The following is a 20,619-nucleotide window of genomic DNA, read 5'->3' as shown; positions in this document are numbered from 1 at the left end:
CTCTCCCCCCCCACCCCAAAGGAATTTTCATTCTATTCCTCCTCCTTTGGTTTCCATCTTCCTTTTATCAGTCAGCCAACATTCCATCTCAAATGAGGATCCCCTTCTTTGATTTTCTCTGCTTTCCTTTAGAGCAGAGCTGGGCAACTTTTTTTTGTGGCTGAGGGTCACTCTTGAATCTTGACAGTCTTTAAACCACTCTGTTAAGGCATGATACAAAACGAACAGATCCATAGGAGTAATAGATCCAGGGGTTTCTCTGGGGTTCCTGGTTTTTAAATAGAGCTTTTCTGCTTGCTGGTTTTTCACCCAAAGATTACAGAGTTAGAAAAGAAAAAAAAAGCCAAGGATAGGAAAAAGGAAAAGAAACTGAACAATATAATTGTTACTACAAATCAATATAAAATTAAAATAAGTTGTATAAATACGATACATACGATAAAAATAAATATAAAGGGAGTTTGAGGTAATCACATTCCTGGCCCAACCCTCCCTCACAGGGTTGTTGTGGGGAAAATAAGAGGCAAAAGTATTAGATATGTTTCCTGCCTTGAGTTGACCAATATATGCCAATAAAAATGAAACGTAGTATAAAAGGCATCATCGTTTCCTAGGAAACTCTAGCTTATTAATAGATTCAGAGAGGAAAGAGCAATAAGAGATGAACTTTTAAGAAACCAGCATTTATATTAATTTATGTTTAATTTTCCTGTGGGACGTCAGGGTGTCAGCGTCTCCTTACCTTTCTATATGACCATGTATAGTATGAATATTTTATAGATATTAATACAATCTTTAGTTAGCAATTTGTTTAGAGCTATGAATTGCTTTAGTTCTGCTATAAGAAAACAAGCTAAACTTAAATCCATACAAAGCAGAGGTGCTGTTGGTATGTAGAAAGCTGGAGTTCAGGGTGTGCTGGATCGGGTCTCACTCCTCTTGAATGAGCAGATGCTCCTTGATCCTTAGTTGTCATTGGGTTTGCGGTGATAGCTGTGATAAGGAGTGTTCTGCTCAATCCCCCTTTCAAGCAGTTTTTTTTTATTTCGAATTTATATACCGCCCTTCTCCCGAAGGACTCAGGGCGGTGTACAGCCACAAATAAGAAACATAAAATGCAAACATTAAAAACAATTAAAAGAATATATATCTATTTGGCCCCATAATTTAAAGTGACAAACCAATTAAAAAACAGTTTTTTTAAAAAAAAAATTTTAAAGCCAGCCTGGCTTGCTGGAAAAAGAAAGTTTTAAGGGCATGGCGGAAGGCACCGAGGTCTTGGATTCTCCTTATCTCTGGGGGCAGCTGATTCCAGAGGGTAGGTGCCCCCACAGAGAAGGCCCTCCCCCTGGGGGTCACCAGCCTACATTGTTTGGCTGATGGCACCCGGAGGAGGCCCTCTCTGTGGGAGCGCACAGGTCGATGGGAGGTCATTGGTAGCAGCAGGCGGTCTCGAAGATAACTAGGTCCTGTGCCAAGGAGCGCTTTAAAGGTGGTAACCAAAACCTTTTGGTTACCACCCAAACCCAAAAATGGTTTGGTAACCATTTTACCCCCAAAATGTAGGTAAAGAGATAGCTATGATACTTGTATGTGCGTAACACACGTGAAGGTATTTATGGAAGGATTGATAAAACTTTGTGCATTTTTGGACTCTCTCTGTACCCTTCGGTCACTTTACTATCAGGCCACTTTTAATCATAGTTAAAGAACCTCTTCTGTTAAAGATTCCAATAGGATTAGTCCTTCTATTATTGAAAACAGCCGTTCACAACAAATAAAATTCAACGGGACTAGTTTCAGCATGTTACATATCTGCCTGCCACGCAGCCTTTCTTAATCTCGGATCTCCAGATGTTCTGGGCTACGCAATAGTGTCCGCAGGGTATGGCCAAAAAAAGAGACAAACAACAGGCGGAGCTTCGTTCGGCCCGCCGCGGTCACTATCTTGCCTTGTTTGACCCTGCCCTGCGGATACCTGGGCAGCTTCTGTTATCCTCGATCAGCAAGCTCGGTCGCAATCCAACAAATGCGGGGACGAGGAAGGCTCATAAATACATTATACAGCGATCCAGCCAACGTCATCTTAGACATCCTAAAAAACGCGCAAATGTTCCAAATCCCAGACCTCAAAACTCAGCGGAAGCCAAACGTCAAAAAAGATTCAGCCTTTTGCACTATGGCGAAGCAAGCTCTGTCTAATTGGAAGCCGCGCTCGTTTTAAAGCGATCGTTTCCACGTGACTCTAATTGGACCCGCGTCTCCATAGCGAGCCCCTTTTAAGATGCCACCGTTGAAGCATCTCGCCTCGGAGATCCCCTGGGATTTACCTCTACGCGATCGCGCCACAGGTTCGAGAGAGAGACACACAAAGTGGCGCGCCCTGTTTTTGTCTACAGTTGCAAATACTACAGTAAAAGATTGTAGCGGGCTTCCCTGGCTAAAGTTGGCTACCCCACGACTGCGCAATTTGCTTTCCTGCAAACTCTGCTCCCTTATGTACGTAGGGAGGAGGCCAAAGGAACCAAGCCCCTCCTATGCCGTGAGTGAGCAAACCCGGAGAATCCAGTGAGGAGAAACCAGCTCTTCCCCTTCCTGCTCCTTCTTGGGGTGTTGCCTCTCGCCCGTCGTCTTTGTTAAACGTTGGATGGCTCCTCCCAAAAGCTGCAAAAAGCCAACGGTGTTTTTTTTTTTTTTTTTAAAAAAAACTTGGCTATAGCGCGGGGCCTTTAGATTGATTTTTTTTTTTACGATCGGCCCTTGCGTGGATCGTATTTTGGCTCTCTTCCTGCTTATTGATCCCCCTTTCCTAAGACTGCACAATGCTCCGTATTCTGGGAGGTTTTGTGTTCCCGGAGGCCGCCTGTGAAGCGCCCGAAAGTAAGTCGAGGTACGAAAACCTCTTCAAGAAACTAGATCGCAACCAGGATGGTCGAGTGGACATTGCTGAGCTACAAAGTGGCCTTAAGGAGTTGGGCATCCCTCTGGGAGATGACGCGGAGAAGGTGGGTGCAAGGCATAAGGCTTGTTTAAGAGAAGGAGAGAAAAGAAGCACGGGAGTAACTCTTATTTCCGAATTCGGACCCCTCATTAAGGAGAGTCTTGGAAACCCGAAGGCTGGTTTGTAAACCTTCACTTATCTCAATACAAGATTTTTTTAAAAAAACAATAGTTTTGGCTTCTATAAGAAAAGAGCACGAGGCCAGCCTTCCTTCCACTCGTCCCCATTCATTCCACCTGGAGATTTTAAAAGAGTTGTATTATTCATTGAGGGTGGCCATGCTTTTCCTTTAGATTTATTTCCTTATACAGTATTTTATGCCCTCAGGTGGCTCTTTGCTGTAAAAGTTACAGGCAATTCCCATTCACAGGGAATTTGATTCAGGTTGTGAGGACAGCTGATTTGTTCCTGTGGTTTGTTAAGTAAAATGTGAATGGTTCCTCACTCTTAAAAAGAGGGAACAGGAAAAATAAGACAACTGCAAGAAAAGTGGGTGGGTGGATGACAGGAAAGCTTAGATGGCCAAGAAAAAGAAAATAACCAGTATTTATAATTTTTTAAAAAATTTTAAAAATTTGATGGTAGACTTCGTGTGATAACCTCAACAATTATACTGAATTTGTGACAAACTGAATAGCTCTTGAAGGAGTTTTCTAGATGTGTTTCTTTAAGAAGAAGCAATTTACCATAGGCGATGCAATCTATTCTTGGAGTATAGCTGTAAAGGGAGGCAACTTATCATAACTGTACCATCTGTTCATAGATTATAATTCAATAAAGTTTTATTTGATCAGTGTCCTTACAGTAAATGAGAGATGAGATATAATAACCACACACTGAAGATTAGCCATAGCATCTAAGCACTAAGTGCTATGTTGCCAACTGTGGAACTGCTATGGTAGAAATGATAGACAATTTATCATTATATACAATTTATCATTTTGGGGTTTGGTACCAAACGTATCAATCTGCACAAACGTGGAAGAAATAGTATCACTTTGTCCAAAGAGACGTGATAGCTGAGCAATGATAGATGGATTCCAGAAAGAAGAATAAGCTGAAGATTGGATGGATTTGTACATCATGACACAAAAATTGTGACTTCCATACGGAATTCCCTCACTTCATGCTAAGAATACATTCCCTGAAAACATGACATAAAGTGAATTTGCATAAAGCAAGACACTGAACTAGTGGAAAACGGGTTGCAGGGTATGTAACCCAAATACATTGACAAACGGGCTCATACAGGTAATCCTCACTTAGTGACCACAATTTGCACTGGCAGCTTGGTCATGAAACTGCAATTGTGTTTACAATCTTACTTCAGCTTTATAGACCTGAAAATGTTATAAATGTGAGGATTGGTTATTTTTTTATCACCATCATATGTGCAAAGGATCACTAAATGAGACAATGGCTATACAAGGACTACCTGTACATTTGTAGAGCCTTAAGCAAAATGTTACTCAAGCAGTTTTTCTTTTCTTGTTTCATGTCCTCTGTACAGTGAAAGCATTATCTGTCTTTCTCAATCTTGTCTACAGCTGGATTTCTAAGATACACAGTTACCATGGCAGAGAAGGAGGTAGAATACGTTGTGGCACCATGAACTTTATTATTCTTTGCTGTGTTGTGCTGTACAGATTTGCCGACATTAAAAGTTTGTCCTAAGACTGATGGTTTTACAATAGCTTAATCTAATTTATTCAACTTTATATATTTTTGTTTTGAACAAGATGATGATTTTGAACTCTTAGTAAGAGTAGTAGCTATTTCTGGCATGGAGACAGGACATATAACTAGAGCAGCTACATGACCCAATGGTAAATGTCTGAGTGAAGGAAGAAATGATATTTGATGTGAAAATGTTCAAGTAATTTTAGCGGGATGATGTCTTGGCCGGTTCTCAGATTTCTAAAGCAAATTGACTATGGTGGCCCAAATAACACAATATTTTTGTCGCATAAAGTGAATTCTTGCATAAAAATGATTGTTTACATAATTGTAAATCCACTTAAAACAAAGGGAACTTCCCCTTTTGTTGGATGTCAAGACACAAGCATGTAAGGGCAAAGTTTGCATTGTGACATAATCATAATCATTTTGATGTGGGTTCAGTTTGCTGAATAGAAAGGAGAGAAATCAGAGATTTCTGATTACTTAAAATTGTGAGGAAGAAAATGCTTTGAAATATGCCAGGAGAAAACTAGAAACAACAGAGGAGGTACATGCAGTTAGAAGATATTTATTCAGAAAAAGGAAGGACAAAATGAAAAAAAAAAGGCTGCTAGATTGATCACAATGTGCAAAGAGCATAGGAATATGAGGAACAGGATTTCCAGGAAGTTGCTTTGAGACTGATTCTTTTTTAAAAAAATAACACATATTTTAGTCAAATAAAAATATTTATGATGAAAGATCAGCTGTATGTTGAGACCTGGGCAATTTAGCAGGTTTGATCATGAAACCGGTTTACCTTGTAACTGAACATAGCAAAGGGTCCCCACATAGAGGTGGCAACATAAGATCTTTGTAGAGGACGACAGCAGAATTTCCAAGATCACATCTACTCAAGTTGGATTCCTTATACTAAACCTAGCATAGTACCTTCACCCATGGCCCTAATTCATACAATTAACCCAGTTTTTTGGGTTTCCATAACCTGAACTATAAAAGAGTGCATGGGTTGGATATGGACGGTTGGACTTCAGGTTTGAACCATGTTTTTTAAAAAACTAGATCCACCCATATTTGGTGCCAAAAGCGTATATAGGTAGTTCTGAACTTATGGCCACACTTGATCCCAAAATTTCTGTTGTTAAGCAAAGCAGTTGTTCAGTGACTTTTTCCTCATTTTATGAGCTTTTTTTTGGCCAAAATTGTTAAGTGAAGAACTGCAGTTGTTCAGTGAATCTCTTCCCCCATTGACTTTGCTTGTCGGAAGTTGGCTGGGAAGGTTACAAATGGTGATCACATGACTGCAGGACAGTGCAGCTGTCATAATTACATGCCAGTTTCCAAGTGCCCAAATTTTGATCGCATGACCACGGCGATGCTGCAATGGTTGTAAGTGTGAAAACTGGTCATAAGTCACACATCAGTGCTGTTGTAACTTTGAATGGTCACTAAACAAATGGGTAGAAGCTGAGGAGCATCGATATGTAAGTAGAATTCAATTTGTTCTGAGGAGTACATATAAAGAGCACTTACAATATATTTTCTGTTCCCTTGGGGAACAGGTAGTCCTCAACTTAGGATCACAATTGGAACCAGGAGTTCTGTTGCTAAGGGATGCGGTTGTTAAGTGAGTCACACCTGGTTTTATATCTTTTTGCCATGGTTATTAAGCAAATCACATATTAAGCGATTCCAACTTTCTGCATTGGCTTGCTTGTTGTAAACCCCTGGGAAGATCACAAATGCTGACCAGGATGCTGGAACGGTCATAAGTAAATGCTGGTTGCCAAGTGCTCGAATTTTGCTTTTCTGACTCTGTGAGAACATTGCAACTGTGGTAAGTGCAAGAAATGGTCATAAATTACATTTTTCAGTGCCATTGTTACTTTGAACAGTTACCAAATAAATGATTGTAAATTGAATACCTATATTAGACCAGCCTATCATAATCTATTTATAATCCCAAATGGATTCGGGCAGAAAGTACAAAATTAAAATATTTCAATTTATATTGCTCCCTGTACATTTTTATCATTATAAGCTATTTTATAAACCGAAGAAGCATGGTATAATATTTTAAACCTAAGCTATTGCAGGAAATATAAATCTCTGTCAAAAATATTCCACCAGCCATCTCCTTTCCCTTTTTCTCCTGGCAACTTGTAGGAAAAAATGTACATACAGTACAATTTTATTACGCTCTTGAGTTGATTTATTGTTTATTGTTTTGGAGCAGAATACATTTTATCAGTTTTGCTTGTTTCCTCTTTCTTCTGTTCTTGTCATCTTTCGTAATGCTCTTGGTCTTGTTTCTGAAATCATAAGAATGAAGTGAACTTTAACAGTTTCATGAGGTCTTCTAGATGCCTGTTATAAGAGTTTTACCACATTACATAGCGACAGATCTGTTCAATCGATGATGAGCTTCAGTACAAAGTTCAGTCTAAAGACAGTTTAATGAATCAAGAAAGATGATTCATAAATAGATTGGCATGATGAATGTGTTTGGAAACTTCTTTGTGATATGTGTACTTTATACTTACATGTCTAATCTAAAGTACACTAAAACAATGAGATATATGAAGTGGTATATAGGTTGAGTAGATTACAAACACATGAGAAAGGAACATTTTGTGTTAGAAAGTTTCCAGGAGAAAATATGAATTAATAATTTTTAGTAGCCTACTTACAGAAATAACAGAATCAGTAATGGTGCTACCTGAGCATTTTGCCACTTGAGGCATAAATCCAAGTGATGTCTAATAAAAATATAACAAAGAAGCAAATATATGTTTATTTTTACCATTGATGGTTTGTTTATACAGTTGTCCCTGGATATTAAGAACAAGTTAGTAGAATATTTGCTTAATGTGATTTAAAGCATTGTATGTGGCACTTTAAATATTGTCTGTGGTTTTTCTAAGGCTAAACATGTCATCAAAGAACAAGAAATCCAAGAAGGATCTGTATGACAGTGACATTTGGTGGGACCTAGAAAGCATGTCTTCTCTATCCCGGCTACTGTCCTATGGAAGAGTTTATGCCCTGAGATTAGGATTGCCCTAATTCTACTGGCTTTGAAGAAGGGACTTTTCCCAAGGACACTGGGCTGGGGTGTGAGTCAGTCTGAAATGCCTTGATATGAAATGTTTATGGGTTGGCCTCAGTTGTGTCATGACATTGTTCAGTATATTGTTTTGGCATTCACTTTAATCCATCAGTAGCTGCCCAGAGTTGCAGCTTGCTATATAAATAGACTAAATGAACCATCACTATGTACATTTAGCGTGAACCAGAATTTGAAATCACCTGGGTGGTTCCATCTTCTGCTTTTGTGCTACCTGGAAATGACAACTGCCTCAGATTCATACAATATGCATGGTTTAATCAAACCCACAGAATGCAGTTCAAAGAACCATATAGGATGGTGATGGCAAACCTATGACAGGCATGCCAGAGATGGCATGTGAACCGTAGCCCCAGTTCAGCTCTGCTGCACATGCGCACATGCCTCCCGCCGGCCAGCTGGTCTTGGAGTCTATGCCGCGCATGCGTGGGGGGGGCATGCAGGGGGCACGTGTGCATGCATGGAGGGGCAGGGCGCATACATGGGGGCCATGCATACATTGCATTTTGGGGGTTCAGGTGCACGCATGCACATTCCTGTGAACGTGCGCTGCTCTGGGCACTCGGTCTGGAAAAGGTTAGCCATCACTGATAGAGGACAATGATAAAATGATGGAATACTTATTTACATATTCTGGTAGAGTTGGTATGTGAACTAGCATGAACCAGAATATGTTCGATAACCACAGCAATCTGATCTTTCTGAACTTTCTGTAGTAATGTAACCAAACCTGTTGTGTTCTGCAATCCTTCACCAAGCTATCTCTGCAGTTCATACATAGATAAGTTGCAAGAATTATTTTCTAGCAGAATTTTGCAATGCTTCCCTATCAGGAATAGCAAAGGACCTCCAGGTCAGTTAACGAGATGAATGTGGTGGTGATTTAGATAGCATGCTGAACTAGAATTTGAATTCACAACTGATTATAATGGAATTTGAATCAGTAACTTACTAATGAATGTTTTGTTTGTTTCAATCTCAAACTGCTTCTGGTATTTCATTCATTACAGTTATTTGAAAAATAGATAGGATAGAATGGAATACTTATTTCGGGAGCAGAAATTGGCACATTTATTTGATGGGAGCAAAGACATACAGAAGACTGTAAATTTGGCTCCCATGTAGGATTTGATAGACTTTTGCAGTCCAGATATAGTGCAACTAATACATCAGTGGCACATATTCCATTAATATTAGTATTAACATTTATTAGGGTAATTATCATTGTTGTTTGAACTGATCAGGTAAGTAAAAAATAGCTGGGTTTGATTCTTTGACATAAGTAAACTGTCACATTTTTGAAGACGGAAATTCAGTGCATGCTATTTTAGGATGTTTACATTATATAATATTAAATAAGTTTAGTTTTATGTGTTACACCCTTTATATGTTACTGATACAGTAACATTACAGTAATGATGGATGAGCTATTTAAGCCATTGCACTTGGCATACTTAATATTTTATTATATATATTACTTAGTTTAATTCAATTGTATTTAAGAATACCATCCTGGTAGCAGCAAAGCCGAATGTTCAGAAACATTTTAATTAATAAACACAGATGCTACTATATTTTATTATTTTTCAGTTTATTATTTTTCAGTTTATTTCTTTTATATTGTGTTTTTATGTCGTTGTAAGCCGCCTTGAGTTGCCATGTGCGAATAGGCAGAAATATAAAATTCCTAAATAAATAAATAAATAAATAAAATATTTATGACATTTTGTATAAATCTAATATATTCACAGGTCTCAGATCTTTTGGATCTGAGCTTGTTGTCAGATAAATTTTGAATTCCTTGATACTTAATTTAAAAGCGTTTTTTGTTGGTGTTCGTTTACATACTGCTTTGCATAAGGCTAAACTTTGATAAATATCTATCCTGCCCTTTTAAGAATAAAAGCTGGAACTTTCATTAGGTTTTGTAGGCATTGCCTTTTTAAAGTACCAGCTGCTCCCATTGCCTGCTTATATTGCAGACAGGCTCAGGACCTATTGGATCATAAACTGAAACAGGTAGTCCTCGACTTAGAACAGTTTATTTAGTGACTGTTTAAAGTTACAACAGCACTGAAAAAAAGGATTTAATGACCGTTTTCACATTTACGACCGTTGTAGCATCCTTAAGGTACACATGATCAAAATTCAGATGCTTGGCAAGTGACTCATATTTATGAAGGTTGCATTGTCCTGGGGTCACGCAATCCCCTTTTGTGACCTTCTGACAGGTAAAGTCAGTGGGGAAGCAAGATTCACTTAACTGCAGTGATTCACTTAACAGATGTGGCAAGAAAGGTTGTAAAATGTGGCAAAGTTCATGGAACAAATTTCTCATTTAGCAACATACATTTTGGGCTCAATTGTGATTGTATGTGGAGGACTACCTATATTGGCTGGGTATTGGGGAGATATTCTCCACCTCATCTGTAGAATAGCAGGTTGGGCAAAGCTGGTTTGGCAAGCTTTGAAGAGAGGTAATGTGCCAGATAGCCAGAGGTGAAGAATGTTCAGATGCTGTTAAGACAGGCCACTTCAACTTTGTGTTGCTTTTTGCCTGCTTTTTTGTCTTGCATGTGAAGACACAATTCCTTACTTATCGCATCTCTAAAAATGTAATGACAGTGTTGCTGATAGATAGAAAGCTGCAGGGCAAAAATAACAGACCACAGTTAAATATTGTATCCCTCAACATAGCTAGATCCATCAAAATATTATTGGAATTATACTTGTGAAGGACTACATCTTGAAAATATTACACCAAGATGTTGTTCCTGATGTATTTAAGTGCATGTAAAATAATGGCTTAGCCAAAATAGTTAAATAGAAGACATATATACAAGGAGAGTGTAACTCTTAAGTAATGAATGAGAGGATAATCAGAGAAGCTATTTAATTTATTTTATGGAAATATATGTCATCATTCAAATTAATTTCTTGACTGATGGATAATATTAAAGCAAAAGCCCATAAAAATGCATCTTGTTCATCTCCGAGTAAATTTAGACCAAGTCCCAATTCTCAGCCAGCATGGCAAATGGTTGAGTCTTTTAGGAGTGTTAGTCACCAAAATTTGGAGGGCATTAGGTTGTGGAAGATTGAATAATAGATGAAAAGCATGTTTCAAAACCATGAAAAAGCAAAACCAAACTAGGTTTGAAGCAATAAAAGCATCTCTTACTGGTGCTGAAATGACAGCAACTCTGCAAGCCTCCCAAAAGAAATAATTTGAGAGGAGCATTGAAGAACACGAAGCCCATTTCTTGTTTATCAGGAGTGGGCAATCCTCCTCGGATCATGAATCTTGAAAAATGATGGCATGGTTTCTTGCAACTTTAAGATAAGCATCTTAAGATAAGTTATATCATGATGTATAAAAATAAGAAGCTCTCTAAATACCTTGAGAACACTAAGTCCTACTCATCTCTGTTACATGGTCCCGTATTGTGTCCCTCAGCTGCCCAGTCATAAAACGGCTGCCCTCCGCTTGAGCCAAGATCACTGGTGAAACATGAATAGTGAAACATAAATAGAGGCAGATGGTTCTTCATGTAGTCTAAGTAATGGAAGGGCTTTAAAAAGCAAAATCTGAGTAGAGGCAGTATCAGCCTCACCAGATAGATCAAGAAATCAATTCCATAAAACCACTTTTACTGAGAATTACTATAATAGCAGAACCTTGCAAGTCTGATTGTGATGTACCTTCTTTTTTCTTCTTCTTATACTCCTATGAAGTAGGGAGGTGTCTTTCTGAACTGCTTCTGCATATTTTCTGTCCATAAGATGTATTTCATCCCTCGTTGCTTTAGTAACAGAGCTTACATATCTCTATCAAGGTCAACTTCTTTACTGTACAGTGGAATCCTGTGAAATTGAGTGATCATCACTGTAAAAAAGATTATCTAATTTAATCTGTATCTAATTGTGCTCATACTCTCCTTGTGTGTTCCCAAAGGAATATACCTGGCCATTTTTAGGAAATAACAAGTTAGAAAAACCATAAAGAATGTTATTGATTGCTTTTCTTTATCATCAGTGACCTTAGGAGGTGCATTTTCTTCTGTGAAATGAAGTAATGGGATTCTTCTCTGTATATGTTTATGTACATATGTGTGTCTGTGTTTATGCTTTCCCCTCAATAAATATTATATCTCAATATGTTTGTACATCGATGTATTTGGAAAATATAATGGGCTATCTGAATAACCTTGGGAGACAGGAAGAAGAGTTGAACCTTAGATAATGGTTTGAGAAGAGACACCTGCGTCCACAAGAAGGATGAGCATAGAGAAGGTGCATTAGAAGGGACTCTCCCTAGTTTTCTGGAAAGTAAAGGTAGGGAAAGAACATGCTTTCAGACATTCATGATTCTGCAGTATTTCTGTAACTTTGTAGTAAAAGTAATATTAGTATTCATGGTTTTGGTTCCCTGCCTATACTACCTTGAAGGACTAATAGAATCACAGGTGGGCTGTATACGCTCCACTCTAGGTCATGCGATTAGGAGATTGGTTTAGAATGGAGGAGTTGATAGCATTATGGGAAGCTGCCCAACTCCTTCTAACAGACAGACAGTGTTAAATCCCTTTAGATAAATTTCTTTTCAGCATCCTGCTCGGTTGGAAAGAATAAAACTGGATGTAGTGCAGAGGAAATATGGCTCTTCAGATTTTATTGGAGTCTGATTTCTGTCATTAAATAGCTCAACATTTTAAGGGACACACATGAACAACATTTGCAGGACTATAAAGTCTCCAGTTCTATTCTAAAGAAATGTTTGATCTAATTCAATATGTCAATTTATGTTTTAATATCCCCATATGTCTTGGTGTATGGGAATTACATTGAAACCATATCTACTGAAAAAAAGTGACATCAGAGTAAATCCTTTGATAATATTTGGCAATCAGAATATTTTATAGCGTTAACATCTATATCTAATTCCTGGTGGGCTGCAATGGAAACAATCTACCGTACAACTTTTAACCATTTCAATGATAAGAAATTGTAGTCTTCATCTAATATAGTTTTGCTAAAATATTTGTTTCGTTTCTCATTCTTTCACCTTTCCTGGATATTTTGTATGTTTTTAGTTACTGATAGTCTACAGAAATAACTCTAAAGTGAGAACCCACTTGAAATTGTACACAACGTTAATAATGTATCTTCTATATATTTTTCTTAACAGAAAATTTTCAGGGCTGGTGACACTAATCAGGATGGAAGACTGGACTTTGAAGAATTTACACGTTATCTTAAAGACCATGAGAAGAAAATGAAACTTGCATTTACAAGTCTGGACAAAAATAATGATGGTAGGATACAATTTGCTGCATTAGTTGTCCATATTAAGAGTGCAAATTTAAATACAAGTAAATAATAAAGAATTGCCACTATGAGTTTACAATGTATTTGTCCAATATTAAATAATTTCAAAAAATGTAGGTATTCATTAATATCTTCTCATTTATTAAGGAAAATGTTATATAACTCACTAAAGAGGTCTTTAAATCCTCTAAAGTGCCAGGAAAAATAAATAATACAAATTAAGGTTATTATTTATTGATATAGAAATGAGTGCTTAGAGTAAAACACTCAAACTCTTCAAAATTGAAGATGTTTTCTATCATGAGGTTAGTGCTATAGCTATGAGGCTTTGAAGGAATAATGACTTAGATTTGTAATGCAAAACCAATAGAGGTCTATTGTATATAAAAAAGCCTACAATATTATGTTTGCTGTGCTAAAATGATTAATGGCAGTACAGGAACCAGATATTGCTAAACTTCCAGTAGCCCCAGGGTAGCTACTGGATGATAAGGGATGCTGGAAGTTCAGCATCAACTGGAGAACATCAGATTTCTTTGCTTGCTTTAATGTATTGGACCCAGATTCTTAACCCTAAAGTTGCAGCAGAATTTGTAATTGAAAAGAACTCTGTCCCAAGCAATAGTCCTGAATTATTCTTGGCAGCATTACAGTTGTAGAAAGTTGTAGAAAGAAGGACCAGTATTACTGAAAACTATTTTCTACAACAAGGATTTACTATATTTTTCGGAGTATAAGATGCACCTGAGTATAAAACACACCTTAGTTTTTGGGGAGGAAAATAAGAAAAAAGCTGATTGGCGGGTGGATCGGCCTCCCGGAATACCCCCAATGAGTTGTTCCCAGAGCTGAATTTTAGTAACAGGTTCATTGGTTGTGAGCTCTGTGCCTTGCTTTTTTTTCAGCCTCTGAAACCATTGTTTCAGATTTTTTTTTCTGCCTCTGAAACTTCTGAAACTCTGTTTCAGAAAAAACTTTTTTTCTGCCTCTGAAAGCCTCCGAAAAAGAGGCTTTTTCTGCCTTCTTTTCTTTTTCTGCCTCTGTTTGGAGGCTTCTTTTCTGAAGCTTTGTTTCTGAGGCTTTTTTTCTGAAGGTCTGTTTGGAGGCTTTTTTTCCTGAAGCTTAGTTTCTGAGGCTTTTTTTCTGAAGCTCTGTTTGGAGGCTTTTTTTTCTGAAGCTTCGTTTCTGAGGCTTTTTTTCTGAAGCTCCGTTTCAGAGGCTTTTGAGAGGCTGGGCGGGGCTACATTCGGAGTATAAGACACACCCAGATTTTCACCCTCTGTTTTGGGGGAAAAAGGTGCATCTTATACTAAAAAAAATAAGGTACCACAGCTCACTGTACAGCAGAACTAACAGCCAGGAAGGGTTTTGTGAAAGTCCTCCCTATTTGTTAAGTATTGGGTAGGACGCTGTATACTGTGCTGAATATTTCTGAAGAAATTTATTCTATTTTGATGAGAGCATCTGTGCTATTGTTTAGAAGCAGCTGGTGAAGGAAGCTATAGTTGTTCTTTAGCATTTGAGCAGCATGTAGTGGGGCAGAGTTTATAAAGTGGGATTTAACACACACCCTCACATATCACTTGTATTGTTCAATTGATAAACATCAGGGAAAAGAAATTCTGATTCCCCCTTTCCTTACTTTTTTAGTTGTTTTTTATTTCAAATTAGCTTAGAAATGGAGAGATTCTGGCTGAAATCCTCACATGAGAAGAATTCATGAGTATATTTGTAAGGCTAAATAGGGGTGGGAGAGGGCCATCTGTGTTGATTTAAAATTTAAAATCCTTGGAGGAAAAGCAGTACAATAAGGCCAGAAAATGGAGATTAATTTTTTTCATTTATAAATGAAATAAAGTCACTATTATTTGTTGTGCTTGGGACGTGTTATAAATAGCACCAATTGAAAAGCTGTTCAAATCTTCCTTCTGTTCCACATGTAACCATACATTGTGCCAGGTTTGCCTTAAATTTCACAATAACATGGTTTGTGGGACCAACAGTTTTAAGCACTTGTGATGCTTCAGGGTTTAAATACAGAATATATTTCTTTTGAAAATGTTTTTATAATGTATTAAGTTGTAGAATCTTATCTGAGTTCTTCAATCTAATGCTCTCTAAATGTGTTGAATTACAAACACTTAAAGCCCATCCAACATAGATATGGATTTAAATTACTGCTCAGCCATGAATGTCATCTAGTGAGTGGTTCATGATCACTTCATTCAATGGAACATACCTTACACGGCTATTAAAATATCTGGCAAAACAAATGCACGTTGAAGAAGTGAGCCATTTACACTGCTCTGAGAGTGCCTAATTCCTTAATATTAATGATATATATGGATAATAGTATACCCGTGTTTCCCCAAAAATAAGACCCTGTCTTATATTTTTCTGAACCCCGAAATAATAACCCCAAAATGCTTGGCCTTATTTTTGGGGAGGTCTTATTATTTTGGGGCACGTGGAGCAAGACGGGGCTCCTCTTGCCATCTTACTTGATTTAAAGCTCTCTCCCTAACCCTAGCTAGAGGAAATGGCGGGGACCGGCTGCACATGCGTTTAAATATTTTCAGGGAGGGCTTATTTTCGGGGGGGGGAGTTTATTTTAGCGCATGCGCTCAAAAGCCCAATTGGTCTTATTATCAGGGGATGTCTTTTTTTCAGGGAAACAGAGTAATAAATAAGTAGAAAAATATCTCTGGGAATTATAACCAGTTTGTGTCAAAACTGTATCATATATGTGCTAATGATTAAGGAAGTTTTTATGCTGTGCAGCATATCAATTACAAGAGCATTGTACTTATATAAGTGAAAAGAACTTATCCTCAGATACTTCATTTGTGACTGAATATAATACACACCAGTATTCAGAATTCTTAAATCTGGATCAGTTGACCTGAAATGCTGGAAGTTGAATAGCTATTTTCACTCTTTTCTTTTTTTTTTAAAGGTGTAATTGAAGCCTCAGAGATTGTTCAGTCCCTGAAGATATTGGGCATAGATGTTTCTGAAAAGCAGGCAGGCAGGATTCTGCAAAGGTCAGCAGCTATTATTATGTCTGGTTATTGGAGTGACTCATGAGAAGGCATGTCTCTTGAAAAATAAAATCACACGTTGGATGTGTTCAGTACAGTACTCCATTGTAGTAGGCTAGCTTTGAATTATTATATTAGTAATGACATTGCTTTGAGGAAGAAGCCAAGGATAGACCAGGATTTCTTGAGACAACTTGTTGACAAGTTTGAAAAAATTTTGGAAGTGTTTCTGATATCTGAGATACAACCTCCTTCTTTAGAACTGTGAGACACAACCCTCTTCTTTAGCTTAAGGTAAAAGGAAGGATGGGTCAGAGGTAATATTTACAGAATTATCCAGTGGTGAAATTTAGCTGATCTATCCGGCTCGCGCGAACCGGTAGGGCCAGCGGCAGGAGGCTCCGCCCACCCACTTGGATGTCATCACGTCCTGTTTTTGATCCTCTGCGCATGCACACAAGGCTCTGCGCTTGCGTGGAGGAGGTGCACATTTGCGATCCGGTAGCAAAGGTAAGTGCATTTTACCCCTAGAATTATTCCATGATTGCGGATAATTCTGTAAATTAACTCTTGGTCTGATTGGGAGGCTTTTTTAGCCTGTTTCCAAGAAAATGAATGGATGTATCCATCATAGATCCATGAATTCCAGGTGTGGAATTCAAAGATGACTTAAACATCCTATATATGCTAGGTTTGGAGAAGATTTATATGAATCATGATAAACCAGATAAATCACTATCTGGCTATTTTCACACAAGGTATTACATATAAAACAGAGTTACAAGCAACAATGACTATTTCATACTGCATAATAATCATTATATAAATCAAAACTAAGTAAGATTTTAATGCTTCACTCAGCCTCCCCATCCCACTTATTAAATGTTTATGGAACATTCATAGTTGATAATACTTGCTAACATGTGGCAATAACAAGATATTAGGATTTTAGCATACAGTTCAACAAAAATGCTCCTCTTCAGAGTCTTATTTAGACTGAACAGGAACATTATATCATTGTTCAGACTTCTCCAGAAACAAGTTTTCAGATTAATGAAAAGCAAATAGAAATGTTTCTTTTCTATCTTTCTCCCCTCATCTTCTGGAAACATTCTTTACCTATAATAAATTGTTAATCTTCATATTTGTACACCGCAAGAAACTCTTGCTTATGGAATCTTTTACATGTTTATAGGAAACTTCCCTTAGAGCAGGGGTGTCAAACTCGATTTCATTGAGGGTCACATCAGAGTTGTGTTTGACCTTGGGGGCCGGAGTGGGCGTGGCCTGGCTGAGCATGGCCAGTTTGCTGTCACTCGTGTCCGGGGCATCTGGTGGCTTGAGTGCTCTGCTAGTGAAAACGTGCTCCTGGGCTCCATTTCGGGCTCCATGACAGCCTCCTGCAGCCGTCTGCCATCAAAAACGGTGCGTGTGTGCCCTCCCCGAGCTGTTTTTGCTGGCAGTGGCAGGAGGCTGTCATGGCCAAAAATGGAATGCGGCCCTCCCAAGCTCCGTTTTCACTGGCAGAGGCACCGCGGGCTGGTCCTTCCCTGTTTCCAGGGCATCCCTGCGGGCTACAGAACTAAGCACCCTGCGGGCTGAATGTGGCCCACAGACCCTGAGCTTGACATCCCTGCCTTAGAGCAATAAGGACGATTAAAAAAAAAAATATAATAATGATTTGCTCTGTAGAACCTTTGAAAGCCAAATAAAATATCACATTGAAGTATTTTGCACATTAACCTAACATTAAAGACTGGCAAATAGAACAAGAATTTAGAATGTGAATGCATGTGTAATGTACTTTGAACACGATTAAGTAAAAAACTTAGCAGAATCTGCTGTGAAATTATTTCGTATTGAATTTTTAGCATGGACGCCGATGGGACAATGTCAGTGGACTGGAATGAATGGCGGGATCATTTTCTCTTTAATCCTGCTACAGACATTCAAGGAATCATCCGTTATTGGAAACATTCCACAGTGAGTATAGTTTCCATTTTTATCTCAGTCCTGATCTGGACTATATCTAAATATCTTGTGCATTAGCTTATTCAATGATTATCCTTGGCAGCTGTTTTTTTTTTAAATTAAAACTGAAATTCTTGACAATCTTTAGCTAGCTAAACAAACTGTTGCTCCGAAATTGATGGAAAACCTTGCTCTTTGCCTCTTTTTAAAAATAAAATACCCCACTTTAAATGTTGATTTAAATGGAAAACCAGTTTGGAATAGTGGTTTAAGATCCCAGGCTAAAACCTGGGAGACCATGAGTTCTAGGCCTGTCTTAATCACGGCCAGCTGGATAAATTTGGGTCAATCACTTTCTCTTAGACCTAGGAAGATGGTAATGGCAAACAGTTTACAAAAAGTTGCCAAGAAAACTGCAGAGACTTTTCAAGGGTAGTCACCAGAATAATAACTTGAATCCCCTCCCCAGTTTAAAAAGAAAACTTTTAACAGACACACTATTCTTGCAGATTGTATGTAGATCTCCTTCATTTTATCTTTTAGCAGACCTCATGCTTGAAAAAAAAAAAACTGCAATTCTTGAAGTCCTGATAAATTGAAAATGCTGCTTAAAAGTTTATAATCACTAATTAAATATAAACAGTTCAGACGGCATAATGGAATGATTTGAAGTTAGACAAAATAGATAAGACAGTGGAGTCATTCTGCTTCTTGATAGTTTTTCAGCTGTGCGCTTAGCTGAACAGCTGATAGCCATGCAAGGGTGCAGGTGTAGTCATAAACAACAGATTTTGTAGTAGATGTTATGAACTAAACCTATTTCTGCTCTGCAGCCTGCAGGAATGATAAATATTTGTAAGAGATTCCCGAAAAGTAAATATACCTCTCCATTCTTGAATGTAAGAATTGATTTCCAGAGTAAAATTCACAAGTTAAAAAAAAAAATTCTATTCAGCTTCATTTCATTCAGAACAAAGTGCTATTGATTTTTTTCCCTTTCTTTCTAGAGTTAGAATGATTACTTTGACATCCATTTGCACCTTGACTGGGAAAGACATCTAAAATGTGGATGAAATCTGAAGCAGGGAGAGGATTGACAACTAAAATTGATAGACGCAGCCATTTGTTCAGCAAACTGTTCGAAGTTACGACAGTGCTGAACCACTCATGGTTATGGCTAGTCCTTAGAATTCTGGCTGTCCCAGCACCCCTATAGTCACGTGATTGTGATCTGCATGCTTGGCATCTGGTTCACTCTTATGACCAGTTGCAGCATCTCACAATTATGTGATTGTCATTGGCCACCTTTCTGCCAGCTTCCCCAGAAGCTCAGTGGGAAAGCTGGGAGGGAAGGTCATTGGGGTAAGTTTCCCCTACCCATGCAATCTACCTCATTTAGCGACAGAAATTCTGGTCCCAATTGTCGCTGTAATTTGAGGACTGCCTGTATTTAAATTAAATGGTTCAAATAGTTAAGTACAGTTTATATACATCCATATTTTTTTGAGTATCAGACGCACCTTTCCCCCCCTAAAAGGGGGTGAAAATTTAGATGCATCTTATACACCGAATGTAGCCCCACCCACCCACTGGCCCCCACCCTTTGGCTTCTGCCTCGCAGCAGTTACCTCCTTGTAGCAAGCAGCAAGCTCATTTCAGCTTCAGCACACCCTAATTAGCACAAGTTGATTGGATCGGCCTCCCGACTCTCAGCTGTTTTGCGCAGACCTCTGCTGCTTGCTTGCAAGGAGGTAAATTGCTGGAGCAGAATTTTTTTTTCGTGTGCTAATCAAGCTATGCTGAAAATGAAAGTAAAGCAGGCTGTTTGCTGTTTGCTGCAATGAGGCAAAATTGCTGGTAGGCAGAGGCAGATTTCTTTTTCTTGTTTTCCTCACCAAAAAAGGTAGATGCATCTTATAGTCCGGTGTGTCTTATACTCTGAAAAATATGTTATATTTTTAAATGATACATGTCAATCATTATTGCTTCAGTTTACCTTTCGTGCAGACCTGCTGAATGAAATAATGAAAATCCCAAAGGTGCTTTTTCAAGAGGCAACTAACTGGCTTTCTGGTCCAGACTTTCCAGAAAGTCCAGTTGCCTCTTGAAATAGCACCTTTGGGACAACCATGACCTGGATGACTGAGAATCTCTGTAGACATTCAGAAATAATGAAAAAGACTCTTGCAGCAACCCCAGATAGTGAGATAGGCTGCATATAAGTTTAATAAATAAATAAATAAATAAGCAAACCCCTTGCCTTAATGGACTAATGGGAAAATGCCTGCCTGCTAAAGCCAAATGTCTGCTTAATTAAGGGGTTTTTGGTTAGTCCTAAACCAGTAACAATAGTTAAGAAAATCCCAGCAAATATTGCTCCCTGTTTATATCCAGCTTTCAACTTCACATTTCTTTCTAGCCCGCCTATCTCCCATTCTGTCCAGTGGGTTATTTCTATCACTTGCTGGAAA

The 20,619-nt window shown here is 38.2% G+C and overlaps 1 protein-coding gene across 1 annotated transcript in view; it reads left to right on the top strand.

The window, feature by feature from the left end:
- The first annotated feature begins 1,959 nt into the window (after positions 1-1,959).
- Positions 1,960-20,619, top strand: part of SLC25A24 (solute carrier family 25 member 24) — a 37,734-nt gene continuing 19,074 nt past the window's right edge. Inside the window, exons 1-4 of the mRNA XM_034437393.3 lie at positions 1,960-3,005; positions 12,997-13,123; positions 16,093-16,180; positions 18,049-18,160. Coding sequence (XP_034293284.1) covers positions 2,823-3,005; positions 12,997-13,123; positions 16,093-16,180; positions 18,049-18,160 — 510 coding nt within the window. The 5' untranslated portion in view covers positions 1,960-2,822. The remainder of the gene's footprint in view (positions 3,006-12,996; positions 13,124-16,092; positions 16,181-18,048; positions 18,161-20,619) is intronic.

The sequence above is a fragment of the Pantherophis guttatus genome, chromosome 3 (genome assembly GCF_059756535.1).
Source record: "Pantherophis guttatus breed Tessera chromosome 3, ASM5975653v1, whole genome shotgun sequence".
Taxonomy (NCBI): Eukaryota; Metazoa; Chordata; class Lepidosauria; order Squamata; family Colubridae; genus Pantherophis; species Pantherophis guttatus.
The sequence above is the reverse complement of the archived record's forward strand: the minus strand, read 5'-3'. Positions and strand labels throughout refer to the sequence as shown.